We start from the raw sequence: 20,567 nt of genomic DNA, 5'->3' as shown, positions 1-20,567 counted from the left end.
CCAAGAGCTTCCTAAAATAGTCAAGCAGTGAGCAGACAAGCCTGATAAAGAGCTGGCTCTTAATGAGCTAGAGGCTGCGCTCAGCAGCATGGACAATGGGCAGTCATCTGGCATTGATGGACTCCTAGTCAAGTTCTATAAGGCTTTTTGGTTGGTGTTAGGGCAGGACTTGCTAGATGTGTTAAAGGCCAGCCTGAAGGAAGGTAAACTGCTGTTGAGCAACTGTCGGGTGGTCTTGACCCTATTACCAAAGAAAGGTGATCTCGCTAACTTGAACTGGTGCCCAATATCATTATTGTGCACAGACTGTAAAATGCTCTTAAAAGCATTAGCAACAAGACTAGCCAAGGTAATGGAGCAAGTAATTCACTTTGACCAGACGTACTGTGTGCCTGGCAGGTCATTCTTCGACAACATATACTTAAGTCACAATATTTTGGACATCTCCAGGCTATTGGGTCTGAAGATTGGTCTTATATTTATGGACCAGGACAAGGTTTTTGACTGGTTTGAACACAAATGCTTGTGGAAAGTGTTGGAGAGTTTTGCATTCAACTCAGGTTTCAAAGCCATGATCAAGGTCTTATACGGTGACATTGAGAGTGTGCTGAAAGTTAACAGTGGTTTATGTGCATCCTTTAAAGTGAACAGGGGTATTAGGCAAGGCTGCTCTCTGTCTGGCATGCTGTATACCCTAGCCATAGAACATTTACTCTTCAAGATTAGAAGTAAAATTTTTGGTTTATCAATTCCAAACATTAATACCCCTAAATGTGTGTCAGTGTATGCAGGTGATGTTGTGGTTATGGTGAATGGACAAAAAGACATTGATGTTTTAACTGGAATTATAAATGATTTTAAATGTTTTATCATCTGCAAAAGTTAATTGGAACAAGAGTGAAGATATTTTAGTCGGGAACTGGACAAGTGGGGAACCGAGGCTTCCAGACAAGTTAATATGGAAAACCAGAGGTTTTACATAACTGGGAATGTACCTCGGGGACCATGACCATTTAAAACAGAATTGGGAAGGCACAGTTGAAAAAGTAAAAGGACACTTAAATAAATGGAAATGGCTCCTTCCAAAAATGTCATATAGAGGAAGTATCATCATACACAATCTAGCAGCATCAGCACTATGGCATAAATTGCCCTGTATTGATCCACCTCCAACTTATTGCTGGGTTTCAGTCATGTGACTTTTCTTAGTGGTTTTACCGGAAGTGAAATAGCTGGTGGTCTAAATGGCTGCCGTCGTGCAAACAACTAGCAAATAACTTAGAGTATGTTCATAATCTAGAAGCCACTGCTTGCTTTAGATATATTCAGAAGATTGCTTTGTGCAATGGAATAGACCCCTACAGTCTGGGAAAGAAGGATTTGTCATACGATCTTGAAAACTACCCTTCAGTTGAGTTCCCCAACATCTCAAACTATCTGGTGTTGCAGACATCCTTCTACACCACAAAACAGATGAAAGCATGGAAGAGTATGGAAGCTTACAACTTCTTTTGTATGTGGCTGGGTAAAGGACCTCAGTATGAAGTCACTGCCGAATGAATCCTGTATTGTTTTTGCCCATGTAAGTATGGGGTTTTTTTTAAGCTTTTCATTCATGTCTTTACAACAAAGCACTGCAAGTTGAAGTGTAAACAAACAGTTCAGTTGATTCTCACTTGTGTTCACTCTTATCTCTCAGGTAAATCATTGACAGCTCATCAGAAACCCCTTTAAAGACCTGGATCTTAGTTAAACAAGACAGAGACGTGATAACAGCACATTGCAACTGTATGGCTGGGTAAGAATTTTATTGTGACTTTCATGCATATGGACTTTGTGAGGAGTGAGGAGTAAACAAAGAAACAGCTGGGGACTTGAGCGCTTTGTGACTAAAAAAAGTACCATAAAATAACACATAGCAAGAAAAGTTCTTGGAAAACACTAACGACATAGCTGAGAGGGATATACAAACCTTTCACGAAGTGATCATGCAAACTCAAGCATGCTTCAACTCAACTCCCTTCGATTTTAGGGAGCGGTTCAAAAGCCACCTTTCTCGATGTCTTTTTATGAAATCCTGTGTTCATTCACCCTTTTTTATTACTTCACAGGAAACCCTGAAGAAACTTCAGTTTCACGGTTTGATCGATTCGAACAACATAAAACAATGCAAGTGTCAAGTATTTTTCATGTGAGCAATGCACCTTCTCCATACAAACGCTTTGTCAACTGAGCTTTGGTAGACCACCAGCTAAAGTTTTGAATAACTAATGAGGCGGATGTGACATCACATGAAACCCAGTAATTAGTGGGTCTGCAGGCCATGCTAGTGGATTTTTCTGGGGGGACAAGTTGCACTGAATACCACTGAGTATTTTATACCTACCCAGGGAGGAGAGTGGACATGGACTCATTCACTTGTCAAGCAGAACTACAGCGTTTCATCTCCAGTTCCTGCAGAAGCTTCTCACCAGCCCAGAAAACCTCTCATGGAGAGCAGTAGCATATGGAATACTGCACAGGGTGGAAGGCTGGGGACTGGACAAGTCACTGTTTTTAATGGACCCTAAGCAACTGAACCTAGCCGGACTACCTGCTTTTTACCAAGGACTTTGTAAAGTTTTTAACCACTTCAGGGTACAGAAAGAAAAATGTGCATTGCTGTGCTGGCTCCTTGAGGAACCCCCTATCTATCTGCAGTGCTTGGCTAGACATGACAAGCCCAACAAACATTGGATTGGCAAGAACACTGATTTCCTCAAGGATCATGACACTGTGGCAACTGGTGGAACTGGCAGGACCAGACTTTGCTTATCTGGAAAACATAGCACAATGGGTAGGGGTGAGATCTGTTCATGTTGTTACGCAGCTTTTACAAAAGTAGAAATCTGCACTCCCATTGAAGGAGCACATACAGCTCAGGGACTACTGTAGCTAGCCCTGATGAAGGTGAGCCTAATCCATGCGTAACCATTACACCCAATTTGCCAGAAATCTCAGGTCCCTTTCTAGGAGACAAAAAAAAAAAAGAAGCAGTGCAGCTCAACAAAGCCTCTGGTAAAATTTTGTACAAGTCATGTGTAAATGTACTCAATAAAAAAAGTCTAAGTATGAGAGTAGACACACCCTGGTGTAGTGTCCTTGGGCTGAATAAAGATGTAAAGCCAGAGTGGGGATCACTGTACAATCCACCGTTAACTTAAAAAAAAAAAAAGCAGGTGACCTGCAGTGGAGAATACTGCATAACATTGTCTCTGTGAATGCTTTTGTCTGTATTTTAAACCCAGAAGTTACTGATGAGTGTCCTTTTTGTTTACAGACAGTGTTTCATGCTTTTATAAACTGTTTTAGGTTGCATCCACTGTTTAGAGTCTTAGAGAACATTTTTAAATCTTTTAATGCCACTTTTACCCCACATGTTTTTGTCCTTGGTTTTAAGTACACGAGAAAAGAAAGGTTTAAGTGTCAGCTCATCAGCTCATTAGTTTTATCTTGGGACAGGCAAAAATGGCCATATATAGAAGCAGGAAAAACAAAGTAACACAAAAAACACAATATGATGCAACAAAGGTCTTTCAGAAATTAGTGAAGGTGATGATCCTTGTTGATTTAAATTTTTATAAAGCTATGAAAGACCTAGACACATTCCAGCTAACCTGGTGCTATAATGGAGCACTGTGTTCTGTCCTGGGTAATGAACTGGTTTTTGCAAAAGTCTCATCTCATTATCTCCAGCCGCTTTATCCTGTTCTACAGGGTTGCAGGCAAGCTGGAGCCTATCCCAGCTGACTATGGGCAAAAGGCGGGGTACACCCTGGACAAGTTGCCAGGTCATCACAGGGCTGACACATAGACACAGACAACCATTCACACTCTCATTCACACTCACGGTCAATTCAGAGTTGCCAGTTAACCTAACCTGCATGTCTTTGGACTGTGGGGGAAACCAGAGCACCCGGAGGAAACCCACGCGGACACGGGGAGAACATGCAAACTCTGCACAGAAAGGCCCTCGCCGGCCATGGGGCTCGAACCCAGACCTTCTTGCTGTGAGGCGACAGCGCTAACCACTACACCACTGTGCCGCCCTAGGCGGTATGACTGGCAATTACCAACACTGGCCACTAGGCGGTGTGTATGACTGGTAATTACTAACACTGGTATAGTGGAAGGCATGCACAGGACCGAAACCACAGAAAACAACTTGATGGGTTTCTTTCGCTACGTTCACACTGCAAGGCTTAATGCTCAATTCCGATTTTTTTGTGAAATCCGATTTTGTGAGGTCGTTCACATTAACAAATATATGCGACTTGTATGTGATCCTCAGTATGAACGAAAAGCGACCTAAAAGTGTTCCGCATGCGCATTGCAGGATACGACGACGTCACACGCAGTGAGCATGGCCAGTGTTTACGGAAGTAAAACCGCCCGGTTGCGGTATGACCCATCCAATCTAGCTTGAATAGCTGTATCCCCCCAAATGGAAATCAGCTCCCTAACCTCTGCATCCTTCCATTGAGAAGATTCAGAACCTTCACAGCCCGAAGCGTCCCTCACATTGATGTCATGTGCAGGGGCGCAGATACGTTTTTTGAACTGGGGGGGACAAAAAACTGGGGGGGACAAAGCTGCCAGCAAACCAACCCCAACCCTGATATGCCTGTCAAACTTCTTGTGGGTTACCATAGCAACCAAGCTCGAGCTCGCAACTTGTGCAGTCTGCGCAGCTCAACCAACCGAATATCAGTCTTTGTTTTGTTTTATGTGAATTGTTGCAACTATGTATATACTGCTGTGCACCTCAATAAACCAAATGGTAATTAGTCTTTTGATTTTTCCGTGAGGTTTGCCTTATGCAAAGAAAGACAGCATAGACGTTTTTTCCTCCCTATAAGTGGGGGGGACCGAGCGAGGTGAATTTAAATCTGGGTGGGACGAGTCCCACCCTCTATCTGCGCCCGTGATTATGCGCCATGTTGTTGTAACTTTTTTTGAGAGACCCGCCGCCTACTTCAGCGCAGAATAGTGACGTTTGTGGCTTGTTGATGACGTGTAAGTCGGATGAATGCGACCTGGCGGTTCAGACTGAAGTCGCATATGAAAAGAGCGGATAGGAATTGGAATTAGGACCACATATCCAAACGGCCTGGGTCGGATTTGAAAAAATCGGATCTGTGTCGTTCGTATTGTCAATAAAAGATCGGATACAGGTCACATATGGGCGAAAAGATCGGATTTGAGTCACTTCAGCCTGCAGTGTGAACGTAGCCGAATCCACACTCTATTCCTATGGGGCTCCGCTTGTGCAAGCCGAGCTCCGCTATAATTGCCAGGGTTCCTGCTGGCGCTCGTGACACTTGTCACTGACGAACATAATCCATCAATGACTAAGAGAAAATTACTAGCAGTCGTCACGGTGACAAATGTGCGTCATTATCATAAGTCATCTTTTGTAGAAATCCCTCCGTTTGCTGAACTCCAACCCCAGTGAAGAGAATTTGGGAAGCCAGCGTATAAACAATGAGCGCACGCTTGTGACCAATGACCACACGAGTGCAAAACTTTGCCAATCACAATGCATCTTAATTGGCCTGGAGTGGTGATGGCGCAGTCTAAACTGGGGATTTATTTATTCATTTATTTTTTGAGCGCGCTTCTTCAAACACTGAAGATGATTTAAGGGCTGAAACAGGCACAGGGGAGGCACATGAAATACACATCGGACAGGGGTCGGTTAAATAAAATATAAAATTAGGTACTAGCCTACCTAATAGCGGAGCTTCCATTCAAATGAAAACAAACATGCAACAGATGATGTACTTTGATGTATTTCAATTTTATCATGAGAAAATAAATTTCTCCAAACTTGCATGTATATTATTCTTTTTATTACTATAAACTACAGTGTGCTTTAGGGATTTATAGCAAAATGTTTTGAAAACAAAAGATACACGATTCATGAAAACACTGACTGAATTCAGGTCAACTTGTCAGATCCTGAAGGACTTTGCAGTGATTTCAAATCAATATCACTATTTAGAATTAAATTCCTACAACTCATGTCTATTAATTCATTTTTTACACGTTTTCTGTCGCTTTTCTTGTGAAAGATTTCTTCACCTTTCTCTAGCTCTTTCATGTCTTCTTTCCTTTTCTTTCTCTGTCAAAACTCTCTCTTCCCGGTTTTGACTTCATCTTTCCCTCCTTGGTGAACTTGTTCTGACATCTTTTTAAAGTTTGTATTAAAGTTTGTAAAAATGATTATTATTTTGTTGCGCTGTTTGAGTTGTTCTCGGTGGAAAAACCCGATAAATATGAAATTATCTGGAGACAAAAATAAGTTATGTAGGCGCGCTCGCGCTTCTAGTTCCCGCCAAAATCAAACAACCAATCAGAATCGCGAGGGGCACGGATGGACGGATGTACATGGCTGGGATCCCTGTGTGTCCATGAAAAATCAACGCAATATTTTCTTAAGTATGGAGCTCCGCTGTGAGGTACAACCTTAACAACTCAACATGTAAATTTATTTATTTCCTGTTATCTGTCACGCTCCCGGGCTCACCTAACACTAATCGACTTCCCACAATCCCACTCACACACCTGATACTACCACGTGCACCCAATCCACCAATCCAGAGCCACTTCCTAGGAGTGGCTTCCCCGAGTTCCAGTTGTTATCACCTGTACCTTTTTGTTTATGTCTGCATTTATACCCCTCTGTTTGTTTAGTTCTTTGCACAGTATTGCCTCCACATTTTTCGTGAGCTTACTGGAGTAGTAGTATCTGATTGCATTTCCGTGTATGATCCTTTTTGCCTTCCGGTTTCGCCTAGCCCTTCTGTTTGTTTGCTCTTTTCTCTCGCTTCCCAGTTTCTCGATCTCCACCTGTTGCTTGACTCCGATTCGCCTAGCCCTTGTGTTTATTCTGCCTGTGCTTTCCTGATTTCCGGTTCTTGGACTCTCGCCCGTTTCATGACCACGATTTGTCTAGCCCTCATTATTCAGTTGGATTTCCCGGTATTGACCTCGCCTGGTTATTGTACATTGCCTTCTCTCACTGTGTTTATTAAAACCCTGAGTTTGTTCTTAATTCGTGAATGTCTGGTCTGTCATTGCTGCGTTACATTATCTGAGATAGTAAAGCGTTATCATCAAACTTTATTAGGCCTATGCAATGGATAATTATTAATAGTATTAATAATCATCATGCAAAATCATATGCATTTGGGTGGCACAGTGGTGTAGTGGTTAGCGCTGTCGCCTCACAGCAAGAAGGTCCGGGTTCGAGACCCATGGCCGGCGAGGGCCTTTCTGTGCGGAGTTTGCATGTTCTCCCCGTGTCCGCGTGGGTTTCCTCTGGGTGCTCCGGTTTCCCCCACAGTCCAAAGACATGCAGGTTAGGTTAACTGGTGACTCTAAATTGACCGTAGGTGTGAATATGAGTGTGAATGGTTGTCTGTGTCTATGTGTCAGCCCTGTGATGACCTGGTGACTTGTCCAGGGTGTACCCCGCCTTTCGCCCGTAGTCAGCTGGGATAGGCTCCAGCTTGCCTGCGACCCTGCAGAACAGGATAAAGCGGCTACAGATAATGAGATGAGATCATATGCATTTCTGCATTTCTTCATTTACTTCCATATAATAAACATTAGTGTAGCATTGGGTTGTGACTTGATGTCCAACAAAACATGTAGGTCCTAGAGTAAAACTAGTTGAAAATAACTGCTCTGTTACACACAATTACTACTGTAGGAAAAAAAGTCTTCAAAAACTACCACTTACTCTGAGATACTGTAGTGCCTGCTGTCCCATTTCAGGCTGAGAATAACACTGTGCCCACAGAGGACTTAGGTTAGTCGGATAGAAGGCTGAATTCCTGATCCTACTCAACATGTTATAATCAAACCATGCTCCTTTCTTTGCATCCCATAAAACACTCTCCATAGCCCTCATCCTGATAGAGACTGCATTCTCATATTGAAGTGCCTTTTCCTCATTACCTGCGGGCAGAGAAGAAAAGCAGACAAAAACTCACCCAAGGTATCAACATTGGTACATTACAAACCAAGATCAAAGGGTAGTATTCATTGCTACTAAAAGTGAAAATGTATACAGTAATTTTGTAACGAGAGAGCTTGGCCTCAGTACTTATGAGTATGTGTGTACAAAATGTGTAGTAGATGCTTGCAATTAATAGCATTTTATACAACAGTCCAATAATTTGGTTGGACAAGCGGTGTTTCAAGACTGCTTAACTGCACTGGAACATTTCAATATGTCGATCACTCCCGCTTGTTTATGTTCATCACATAAAATTCTAGCAACATCATGAGCAGTCATGAGACGAGACTCTGCATCATGTGTTTGACCAAGTGAGAGTAATCAATGGTCAATCTCTCCAGCCAAATGCGAGATGCTCCTTCCTGTATTTTGCTATTATTAAGGATAGACTGTATTAAGTGACACAGGACACTCAAACTGTTGAACAATTAACCCAATTGTTAATCCCAAAGAGCCGTAGGGAACTCGTATTCCAGGCAGCTCACTTTACCCCAATGGCCAGACACTTAGGATAAAACACTAGCCTGAATAATGGCCCAGTTCTATTGGCCAGGGATTCACAGGGATGTCCGTCAGTGGTGTGCGGCATCCTGCGGCCACTACAAAAGTGCCTTTGCACCCTCTCCCTCTAATCAAGACCCCCTTTGAGAGAATTGGCATAGATCTCGTTGGGCCATTAGATTGGTCAGCACAGGGATAATCACTTTATTTTAGTCCTGGTGGATTATGCAACACAATATCTGGAAGCAGTGCCTCTCCGCAATATTTCAGCATGCAGTATTGCGGAGGCACTCTTCCATGTTATCTCCCAGGTCGGGATTCCGAAAGAAATCCTGACTGACAAGGCACTATGTTTGTGTCATGCACACTGCGCGAACTGTATGGGTTATTGGGAATTAAATCTATCCGTACCAGCATCTATCACCCACAAACAGATGGCTTAGTGAAACGATTCAATCAGACACTTAAAAATTTAATTTTGAAGTTTGAAAGTGAAGATGCATGTAATTGGGATAAATGGCTTGAGCCCCTGTTATTTATAATACGAGAGGTCCTGCAAGCTTCCATGGGATTTTCACCATTCAAATTGTTATATGGGCATAAGCCTCGCAGCATTTTGGACGTGCTATGGGAAAATTGGGAGGAGGGACCTTCACCTAGTAAAAATGAAATTCAATATGTTCTCGACCTGTGTGCAAAGCTCCACACCCTCATGCACTTAACCCAGGAGAATTTACGGCAGGCACAAGAACGTCAAGCCTAGCTGTACAACAGGGGTGCGTGCCTTAGAGAGTTCACCCCGGGAGACAAAGTACTCATGTTATTGCCCACATCGAGCTCCAAATTAGTCACCAAATGGAAAGGGCCCTTTGAGGTCACACAGCGAATTGGGGACGTCAACCATGAGGTGAGGTAAACAGATAGGGGGGAGGTACTGCAAATATACCACCTCAAACGGTTAAAATGTTGGAATGAGGGGGTCCCTGTAGCATTGGCATTGGTAGTTCCGGAGAAGGTGGAGTTGGGGCCAAAGGTAAAAAAAGTAACAACTCAAACCACTCCGGTCCCTTGTGGAGACCACTTCTCACCGGCCCAATTTACAGAGGTTGCCAGGTTGCAAAAGGAATTTTCCAACATGTTCTTGCCCTGTCCCGGCTGCACCCACCTCATAGAACACCACATTGAAACGCCCCCACGAGTGGTGGTGCGTAGCCGCCCTTACCACTTACCTGAACACAAAAAAGGTGGTTTGGGATGAACTCAAGGCCATGCTTGAAATGGGCAAAATCAAGGAGTCATACAGTGACTGGAGCAGCCTGCTTTCCAAGACTGACAGGTCAGTCTGGTTCTGTGTGGACTACAGAAAAAAAAAAGTCAATGCGGTGTCTAAATTTGACACATACCCAATGCCACGCATTGATGATTTGCTCAATCAATTAGGTGCTGCTTGTTTTTATTCGACACTGGACTTGATGAAGGGATATTGGCAGATCCCCTTGACTCCATCCTGAAAGAAAACAGCCTTTTCTACACCGCTTGTATTACACCAATTTGTCACGCTTTCTTTTGGGTTATTTGGGGCACCTGCTACGTTCCAGCAGCTCACAGACAAGATCCTCTGCCTATATGGTGGCTTACCTTGATGACATTATTATTTACATCAATGATTAGCCACGCCAACTCAAATACCTCAGGGCCATCCTAGAGTCACTAAGGCATGCGGATTTCCCAGCTAACTTGAAAAAAAGTGTGCAATTGGGTGGGTGGGTGGAAACACGGTATCTGGGTTTCCACTTGGGTCATGGGCAGGTGCGTCCCCAAATTGACAAGACTGCAGCGATTGCAGCCTGCCCAAGGTCCAAGACCAAAAAGGGGGTGAGACAGTTCCTGAGGCTGGCTGGCTATTTTTGCAGGTTCATACCTATTTATTCATGCATCTCCAGCCCACTGATTGATCTCACTCAAAAAGGAGCACCAGATCCAGTCCAGTGGACAGAGCAGTGCCAACTGGCCTTCACTAAGGTAAAAGCTGCACTGTGTGCGGGGCCACTTGTACACACCCCTGACTTCTCTCTCTCCCCTTTATTTTGCAGACGGACATATCGGACAGAGGGCTGGGGGCCATTTTGTCCCAGAAGGTGGAGGGTGAAGAACGTCTCATGCTGAACATCAGTCGCAAGCTCTTGATGCATGAAAGTAAGTACAGCACCATCGAAAAGGGGTGTCTGGCCATCAAGTGGGCAGTCCTCACCCTCAGATACTACCTGCTGGGGTGCCCTTTCACTTTGTTTGGACTACATGCCCATCCAGTGGCTCCACCACATGAAGGATGCCAATGCACGGATCACCCATCGGTATCTCACCTTCCAGCTATTCAAATTCAAGGACTTCAAGTCCCGTCATGGGGAGCTCACTGCAGGCCAAACAGCTCCCCACCCTGAGTCGGGCAACGGGAGTATGTGGCAACAGGGGTGTGGCCAAGTGGCGGTTTGTGAATGGAGGGCGGGGCCAGGGAAGGTGAGTGGCAAAGTCAATACACCTGTTGTTGATTAATGTGTGTGTTTGTTGCAGGTGATGGTGGAAGATAGAAAATGAGGGCGAGATTGAATAGAGGGGATTAATCCTGACCAGAACATTGTGTGTGTGTGTGTGTGTGTGTGTGTGTGCGCGCATGCACGTGTTTGTGTGTGAGAGCAGCAAACGAGCGAGTGAAGCTGAAAAGCAACAAAAGTACAAGAAATAAAGTTGAGTGTGAACATCATCCATTCAGCCTGCTGTTGCTGAAAGGATACGGGCAGATCCCTTCCCCTAAAATTGGCCTTTTCCACTCCATTCAGTTTACACAAATTTGTAACCCTTCCATTTAGGTTATTTGAGGCTCCTATGACATTTCAACAGGTCATGGACAGAATCCTCCATCCACATACTGCCTATGACCATGCCTATCTTGACATTATCATTTATAGCAATGATTGGCAGCAGCATGTGCAACATCTGAGGGCAGTTCTGAAACTGTTGAGATGTGTGTAGCTGATGGCATACCCAAAGAAGTGTACCACTGGCCAGGTGGAACTGTGGTATCTGGGTTTCCACTTGGGTTATGCACACGTGAATCCCCATATTGATAAGAGTTACAATTGTAACTTACCTAAGACCAAAAAAAAAAAAGGTGAGAGAGTTCCTGGGGCTAGCTCAGTATTATTGTAGGGTCATAACTATTTGGATGTCACCAGCACACTTACTGATCTCACTAAAGGGAGCACCAGAACCATTCTAGTGAACAGAGCCATACCAACAGGCTTTCACTTTGGTAAAATCTGCACTGTCTGGCAGGCCACGATTACACTCCCCTGACTTTTCTTTCCCTTTTATTTTGCAGACTGACATTGAAGAGAGGGCTGGGGCCATTTTGTTCCAGGTTGTGAAAGTGAAGGAGCACCCAGTGCTGTACATCAGCCAGAAGCTCTCAGTGCGAGAGACAAAATACAACACCACTGAGGTGTCTAACCATCAATTGGGCAGTCCTCACCCTCTGGTCTTCCCTGCTGGGATGCCCTTTCACACTCTGCTTGGATGACACCTCACTCCAGTGGCTCCATCACATGAAGGGTGCCAATGAGTGGATCACTCAGTATCTGGCTCACCATACATTTGAGGTGGCCCATAGACTGGGGGTGCAGATGCTGTGGCAGATTTCCTCTCCTGCTTTGGGGTTGGGAAGTTGAGTCAGCTGCAGGCTGAACAGCTCCCTCGGTCTGAGATGGGCGGTCAGGATATGTGGAAGTGGTTGAGCATCAGTTTATGAATGGAGAGCAAGCCTGTGGGAGGTGAGTGGCAAAGAAGTTACACCTGGGACTGATTAACAGTGATGAGTGTGTTTTTTTCTGTTGCAGTGACAACCAATGGTTTTAAAGAAGGAAAAAAAAGCCAAAAGGAGACAGAAAGAAGTTGAGACCCATCACAAAGGTGTGTGTGTGTGTGTGTGTGTGTGTGTGTGTGTGTGTGTGTGTGTGTGTGTGAATAAACAAAACAGCTGAAATGCGAAAGTTGAAAGTAAAGTGAATAAACCAACAGTCAGTGTAACCCGCCTGTCTTCATCCCTTCAGTCTCCCAACCCCCTGAAGTGTTACACTTGTTATTAGGTTTTTATTTATAAAACTGATTTTTAAAAATAATTAAAATAAATAAAAGCAATATTGCAATTGTACTGTTATACTGAATATTGGCACAGCTGTGATTACCTTAGCCAAATCACAGTCATGCTGATATTCGGTAAAACCACACAATTGCGAATGTCATGTTCCTTAATTGAGGCATTTACATGTACAAGTTTTGTGAAAATAATACAAGACACTGAACTGTATAAGGATTTGCTAATGCTTGCCAATGTCTTTTTGCTCACCTAGAATTCTGTGGAAGGTGGCCAGGACACGCTCATTGCGACAAATGAGAGCATTGAGGTCAACAGGCACAATGGAGCTGGTTCTAGTATCCCTAAATGAGGCAGCGTTTTGGCCCAAGTTCTTAACGTACCAGCGTGAGGAAAAGTCCCAGCCAGACTCAGCTGCTGCTTTCAGTTCTGTCCACAGCTTCTCCTGAGCCTCTGAGAAAGAAACAGCATTAGTCAGTCAAGCATAATTCAGGGTCTTCATAAAATTATTCAAAAAATATATTTAACTATAATTGTATTATCCTATTATTTTCAGATGTTCTCAAACAAAACCAACAAATTATTCTATTGCATAAGGTGTAACTGCTTGATATTGGAAGATGTACCTGCAGGTAAGCCCTCTGCCAGCTCTGCATCTTGTAAGTAAGATTCTGGCCTGTGGAAGAACAGTGCATTACCTGCTATCATAGAGTATTAACCATTTACTTTGTGCAGGTATTATTATTATTTATTGTTACACAGCTATAAGTTGGTAGCTGGAATCGAATTTCAGTACTGAGAGCAAGCTACGTTTTGTAACTTTAGGCCTCAAGTACTTTTCTGAGGAGGCATGCTGTGCCAAGGAAGGCTGCCTTCTGAAGCAGCTCAATCTTCATGGTCACGTCAATCGACTCGAGGTGTTTAGTTAGGTTTGGCATGACTGTGCCCAGCGCGCCCACCACCACTGGAACCACTCTTGCTTTAATGTTCCATAACTTTGCTACCTCCCTTCGCAAGTCCTGGTACTTATCAATTTTCTCATTTTCTTTCTCAACAACTCCAGTGTCTCCAGGAACTGTGATGTCAATAATGTTGCACAAACCCTTCTTTCTATCTAATCACCACTAGGTCTGGTCTCCTTGCTTGGATGTGGGAACACGTCTGGATATTGAAATCCCATAGCAACTTCACTTCTTTGCTCTCCATTACCCCTTCGGGCTTATGCTCATACCACTTACTTCAAGTCCATGAGATCAGGCGATGTTCCAATGAAGGATCCTAGCCACATTATCATGACTATGTTTGTACTCTGCGCCAACTTACTACATTCAGTGATCAGGTGCCATATTGTCTCATCCTTCTCCTCGCACATCCTACAGAGTGGAGACAGATTTTGTTTTTCAACCTTTGCTTTGATCTCATTCATTCATTCTCAATGCTTGATCCTGCACAGCTATAATCAGCCCCTCAGTCGCCTTCCTAAGATCTCCTTTCCTCAGCCAGTCCCAAGATGCTTCATCTCTTATTACTTCTGTTTGGTGCACAAATTGCCCATGCAGAGGCTTGCTCTTCCACCCTTGTATCCATTCAAGCCTTTTCCTTTCTTTCAGTTGCTTCGGGGTCTCAGCCTTTTCTTTGATGGGGAGCCCTTCGTTAGCAACTGCAACAAGCAGTGACTGCCTACTTGATTGCACATTGTTTGCTAGCCCTGTCTCCTCCAACCGCACGCAACCCTCGACTATGCCCCCCTTGTCCTCTAGAAAGGTATAGATGATCCACGTCTGCTCCTGGATGCAGCATTCCATACATGGTCATTTGCTTACGGGTCTTCCTGTCCATACTCTCTAATTACACTTTGGTCCAGTTGATCACACCTGCCCCGTATCGTAGGACTGACACCACCCACGTGTTCATGGCCATGATCACATTCTTTCCATTTAGTTTCAACTTCAGTATTTTCTTTAACCTGCAGAAATACTCACTCTAACTTGCTTTTCATCTCTTCGTGTAGAAGATTATTGTACTCAAGAACTCCCAAGTACTTGTAGTCATCATCTTCAATGGCTTTCATTCTACGCCCATCCGGTAGATCAACACCTTCATACTTTCACTACTTTTCCCCTCTTCATGATGACCACTCCACACTTCAGCCTAAACTCCATGCCGATGTCCTCACTGGACACCCGTACAGTATTTATCAGGGAGTCTCTCACATGTTCATCTTTTCCATACAACTTGAGATCGTCCATGTATAAAAGATGGTTTATGGACTTGGTCTGTTTTCCAAGTTGGTATCTATGTTTAGTTCTCCGGAGTATTATCGACAGCGGTATGAGGCATATGACAAACAGTAAAGCAGATAAAGTGTCACCCTGAAAGATGCCTCGCCAGATGCTGACTTCTCCTAGGCTTTGCCCATTTGACATCAGTATCATTCTCCAGTTTGCCATGCTTGTCTGTACCAATTGCTGGATGTTTGGAGCTATTCCTGTCAGTTGCAACATTTGCAATATCCAAGTCACCATGTCATATGCCTTCTGATAGTCTATCCATGCCATCGCCAGGTTTGTTTTTCTTCGCTTGCAATTCTGCATAACCATTTTGCCAATGAGAAGTTGGTCCTTTGTACCTCGTGAGCCCTTGCGGCATCCTTTCTGCTCTTCCGGGAAAAGCTGCTGTGTCTCGAGATGGTCATAAATTTTCTCGGAAAGCATTCCACTGAGCAGTTTCCACATGATTGGGAGACATGTTATGGGTCAAAAGTTTTCCACAGCATTACTGAGTATAGGATCCTTCAGACAGAGAATCGTTCTTCCTTGGCTCATCCACTGCAGAGCTGAGCCAGACTCCAGGATTACATTAAGTTGCTCTGTGACACAACCAGAAAGTGTCGTAAAATACTTCAACTAGAAGCCCTGCACACCATCAGGCCTGGGCCCTTTTCAGTTGGGCACCTTCAACTGCTTCCTCACATCAGCTACAGTTATCTTTACATTCTCCTGGGTTATACACTGACTGAGCTCTTCTTTCACGTTGGTTCAACCACTCTGCCTCCCAATTGTGCTTTACTGGATCATCCCAGATGTTGCTCCAAAAGTTGCAGCTCTCTTCTGCGTCTGGCATACAGTCATTTCCCATAGTGTTCCCATCAAGCTCTTGATAGAGCTTCTTCTGGTCGTACTCAAACTTTTGGTCATACTCATTATTATTATTATTATTATAATATGGCCTCATTAACTCCTACCTGGGCTGGCCAACAGGTGTGTAATAGCGATTCATGACATGCTCGACACTATTCACTTCTACAACAATGGAGCGGTTCTCCATCCAAAACCTGTACTCATTTTCCAACAATGGTAAAGCCGTCCTGTAAACATGACCAAAGACACTGTATGAGACAATGAAGATTTTAACACCATCTAAAAATAGGAGGAATTAACAGTAGGCAAAACTAATTCCCAAAAGTCTATTACCTGAGAATTTCTACATCCTTAGTGGCCTCATAGTAACTCTCCACCATTAGAGGTAGGAAGGGTGGCTGGCTGCGTCGCTCATAGTAAATTCTCCCTCCATTTGGAACAAAACCATACCTGCATGATTAGGTTAGTGTTGTATATTAATGTGATTCAGTAAATGCTTGATTTACACTGTCAGTAAAACCAGTGGTGTGTGGGTTTTTTTTTTTAAATTCATGCTACATTTGTGGTCAGAAGTTTACATACACTCATTATGGACATGAATGTCATAGCAATATTGGGCTTTCAATGAGTTCTTTGACCTGTTCTTTTTCTGGGGAAGAATGATTGTACAGCCTACATGTTTAACAACCCTGCTATAATGAACTCTTTAGGGGACATCCATATAGTTCATTATACCGAAAAGTTTGTAATACTGACATGGACCCACTTGTTACAGCAAACAAACACTAGTGTGAAATTTTAGGCACATTCTCCTCATCACGATTTTTTTTCTTCCAAATCGTTATCTCAGTTCACTGAGTTAAAGGATCACAAATGGAGGCGATGATTTCTTCGTCTGTTATGGAAATTATGAAGTTACTGGTGTATCCTTGTCAGTGTTCACCCACTGACTCAAAGTTTTCCAAATCTTCACCATTCAGTTCATTCATACACTGCAAAGCACCAGTGATGTCATTTGTGTTATGCTAGGTGTGTGTGTGTGTGTGTGGGGGGGGGGGGGGGGGGGGGGGGGGTGTATAATAGATAAAAATAATCTTAGATTCACATGTAACCCCTTTGGACACAAGCAAAAATGCTATGGAACTTCATGTTATGGATTTTCATGTGTACAATTGTACACGTTATGCCTGACGGGGTTAATACTGTAGCAAAATTAACTAGGAAAAAGACAACTATAGACACATGCACACCTGCAGTATGTAGTAGCAACAGCTTCATGATTTTTCAAATGTCAAAATTGAAAATATCCAACAAAAAATTAAAACTACTAATTTAAGGCCAGACAATTTAAGTAACCCTGTAGTTAACAATATAAATATCAGATCAGCAATTAGAATGTTTTACTCCCCTTAAAGAAATCAAACTAATTTCATTAACCTCCACATCAAGATCTTCAACTTGTGTACTAGATCCCTTACCTACATGACTCTTCAAACAAATAAAACCAGAAGCAATTGAACCTCTTCTAAAAATAATAAATTCTTCGCTTAGAATTGGCCATGTACCCAAATCCTTTAAACTAGCAGTTATCAAACCCCTGATTAAAAAAAACCTGACCTTGACCCCTCCCCTTTATCTCCAAGATGTGAGAAAAAGCTGTGGCACAGCAGTTATGCTCATATCTACAGAGGAATAACATCCATGAAATGTATCAATCAGGATTAAGACCTCATCATAGCACAGAGACAGCACTGGTTAAAGTAGTAAAATCCCTACTGATCCCATCTGATCAGGGCTGTCTCCCCGTGCTTGTATTGCTTGATCTTAGTGCAGCCTTTGACACCATTGATCATTCCATTCTCCTGGATAGACTAGAAAATGTTGTGGGAGTTAAGGGAATGACCCTCTCCTGGCTCAGGTCTTATTTAACTGATCACTATCAGTTTGTTGATATAAATGGTGATTTTTGTGAGACATACTGAGGAAAAGTTTGGTGTTCCACAAGGTTCTGTCTTAGGCCCATTGCTTTTTTTCCTTTATATATGTTACCTCTGAGTGATATTTGTAATCATGGTATTAGTTTCCACTGTTATGCTGATGGCACAGAGTTGTATGTTTCTGTAAAGCCAGATGAGAGACACCAGCTTAATAAAATTGAGGAATGTGTGAAGGACATGAGACACTGGATGCTTATTAACTTTGTCATGGCCAAATGGCAATAGGAGTAAACTAGACCCAAAAGCAGACTCACGTGCACTTGGAACAAAGAAGGCAGGTCTTAATCCAAATAGTGGAGGAGCCAAAGGGAGAAATATAGGAACAGGTAATTAGGGAAAAAAAAAAATGAGATTAGAGATCAGCTGCCAAATGAGCACAAAATGGAAAAAGCATGATAGGGTCCAGAAACGCAGCCCCGCAATGGGAAAGAGCTCTCAGTTCAAACAACAAAGTTCAAAAGTTAAAAGCACTTCTATGTCGGGGGGGGGGGGACACTCACAGTCCCAAATGAAAGGTAAAGTTATCCACAGAAAGACTGAAATTACTCCACAGCATGTAGCAAAGTAACAAAATAATCGAATACAAAAACCGGGAAAAAAGGCAAAAAACCATATCCTGAGGCAAAGACAATCCTACGCCAAATGAGTATCTGAGCGGTATAATATAGAGTCACGGATGAGCTGATGAGAGACAGATGTGCTGGCTGCAGTGTGGGGAAAGCTCAGGGAAAAACCAGGGAATGGAGTGAAAGATCAGATCAGGGCCTAGATGGTCCCAGCTGGCTCATGACAGTACCCCACCTCCTACGGACACCTCCAGGCATCCCACATGGGGCCTCTGGGTTCTTGTGGAGGAAGTCCTTGATGAGTGAGGGGTCCAAGATGAAGTGTCCTGGGACCCAAACCATCTCCTCTGGGCCATATCCCTTCCAATCCACCAGGTACTGCAACCCCCGACCTCACCAAAGGGCCTTTAGTAACTTATTGATGGTGTAGGCCTCACCTCCATTGATGAACCTGGGGGGAGGGGGCTTGGAAGGAGGGGAGAAGCTGGAGCTGGAGACCAGGGGTCTTAGTTGAAAGACATGGAAGGAAGGGTGAAGATGCATGGACCTAGGTAACCTCAGCCTGACCATAGTGGGGGTGATAACTTTGGAAATGGGAAAAGGGCCAACAAACCTGGGTGCCAGCTTATGGGAGGGGGTTTGAAGGGGAAGGTTGGCAGTGGATAACAATCCTTTATCCAAGGCGGTAGACTGGGGCTGGTGTGCAGCATCAGTCTGCCTTCCTCTTATATAACTGGCTGGAATGTAGTAGATAATGCCTGGCATGTACCCACACCCTGCAACAATGTCAGATGAAGGCCTGGGCTGAAGGAACAGATGCTTCCTCCTCTTGCTCAGAAAAGAGAGGTGGCTGGTAACTGAGACAACACTGGAACAGGGCCAATCCAGTAGAGGATGATGGGAGGCTATTGTGTGCGCACTCAATCCAAGGCAAGGCCTGGCTCCAGGAGGATGCATTGTCCAAAGTCAAGCATTGTAGGGCAACCTTTACACTCTGGTTGGTGCACTCTGTCTGACCATTAGTCTGAGGGTGGTAACCTGAAGAAAGGCTAGGGGTGGCTCCAATTAGTTTACAAAACTTTTTCCAGAAGTGAGCAGAAAATTATGTCCAGTGTCAGGCCATGGATCCTGAAAACATGATAAGGAGCTCAGCAGTCTCTTTAGCAGAGGTAAGCTTGGAGAGGGGGACAAAATGAGCCACTTTAGAGAAATGAGCAACAATAGTTAGGATACAAGTGTTACCCATGGAATTGGGGAGGCCGGTAATGAAATCCACTGCAATGTGGGACCAGGGAAGATGAGGGACAGGTAGCAGTCTTATTTGTCCAGCCATGGGCTGGTTACCAGTCTTGCTTCTGGAACAGACATTGCAGGCTAACACAAAAGTCTTGATATCCTGCTGCATTGTAGGCCACCAGAAGCACTGCCTGATAAAGAGGGTTCGGGCCACTCCAGGGTGACAAGCAAGAAAGGAACTGTACCCCTACTGAAGCACCTGGGAGCATACACCAATGGGCACAAACAGAACATTAGGTGGTCCGTTACCTGGGCTTGGATCACTGGCCAGAGCCTCCTGGACAACCTTCTCGATGTCAAACTGGGCAGCAGCCACAAGGCAGTGGGCAGGAAGGATTGATTCTGTGGCATTTTGCTGAGATTCAGGTGAAAACTGTCTGGAGAGGGTGTCTGATTTGGCATTCTTGAACCCCAGTTTGAAGGAAAGCACAAAGTTAAAACATGAAAAGAATAAGGAACACCTGGCTTGGTGTGCATTAAGTTGCTTGGCAGACTTGATGTACTCAAGGTTCTTATGGTCAGTCCATATGACAAGAGAGGTCGCAGTCCCCTCTAACCAATGTCTCCATTCCTCCAAGGCCAACTTGATGGCCAACAGTTCTCGATCACTTATGCTATAGTTGTGTTCAGCTGGAGTTAAGTGGTGTGAGAAGAATGCACAGGGGTGCATCTTGTAATCCTTAGATGATCTCTGGGACAGGACTGCCCCCACTCTCGTGTCAGAGGCATCCACCTCAAGAATTAACTGAGCAGTAGGGTCTGGGATGATAAGGATGGGAGCAGTGGAAAACTTGGTCTTGAGGGATGTGAAAGCATTCTCAGTGTGGTGGTTCCAGATAAAGGTGCACTTGG

General features: G+C 44.0%; 1 protein-coding gene across 1 annotated transcript in view; it reads right to left on the bottom strand.

Annotated features, from left to right (window-relative positions):
• Window positions 1-20,567, bottom strand: part of treh (trehalase (brush-border membrane glycoprotein)) — a 111,238-nt gene that overhangs the window by 51,314 nt on the left and 39,357 nt on the right. The window contains exons 7-11 of the mRNA XM_060924325.1: window positions 16,190-16,306; window positions 15,961-16,083; window positions 13,343-13,392; window positions 12,969-13,169; window positions 7,787-8,004 (exon numbers count right to left, since the gene is read on the bottom strand). Of these exons, the coding sequence (XP_060780308.1) occupies window positions 7,787-8,004; window positions 12,969-13,169; window positions 13,343-13,392; window positions 15,961-16,083; window positions 16,190-16,306 (709 nt within the window). The remainder of the gene's footprint in view (window positions 1-7,786; window positions 8,005-12,968; window positions 13,170-13,342; window positions 13,393-15,960; window positions 16,084-16,189; window positions 16,307-20,567) is intronic.

Source organism: Neoarius graeffei, chromosome 6 (genome assembly GCF_027579695.1).
Source record: "Neoarius graeffei isolate fNeoGra1 chromosome 6, fNeoGra1.pri, whole genome shotgun sequence".
NCBI lineage: Eukaryota > Metazoa > Chordata > Actinopteri > Siluriformes > Ariidae > Neoarius > Neoarius graeffei.
This window is presented reverse-complemented; position numbering and strand designations above follow the sequence as displayed.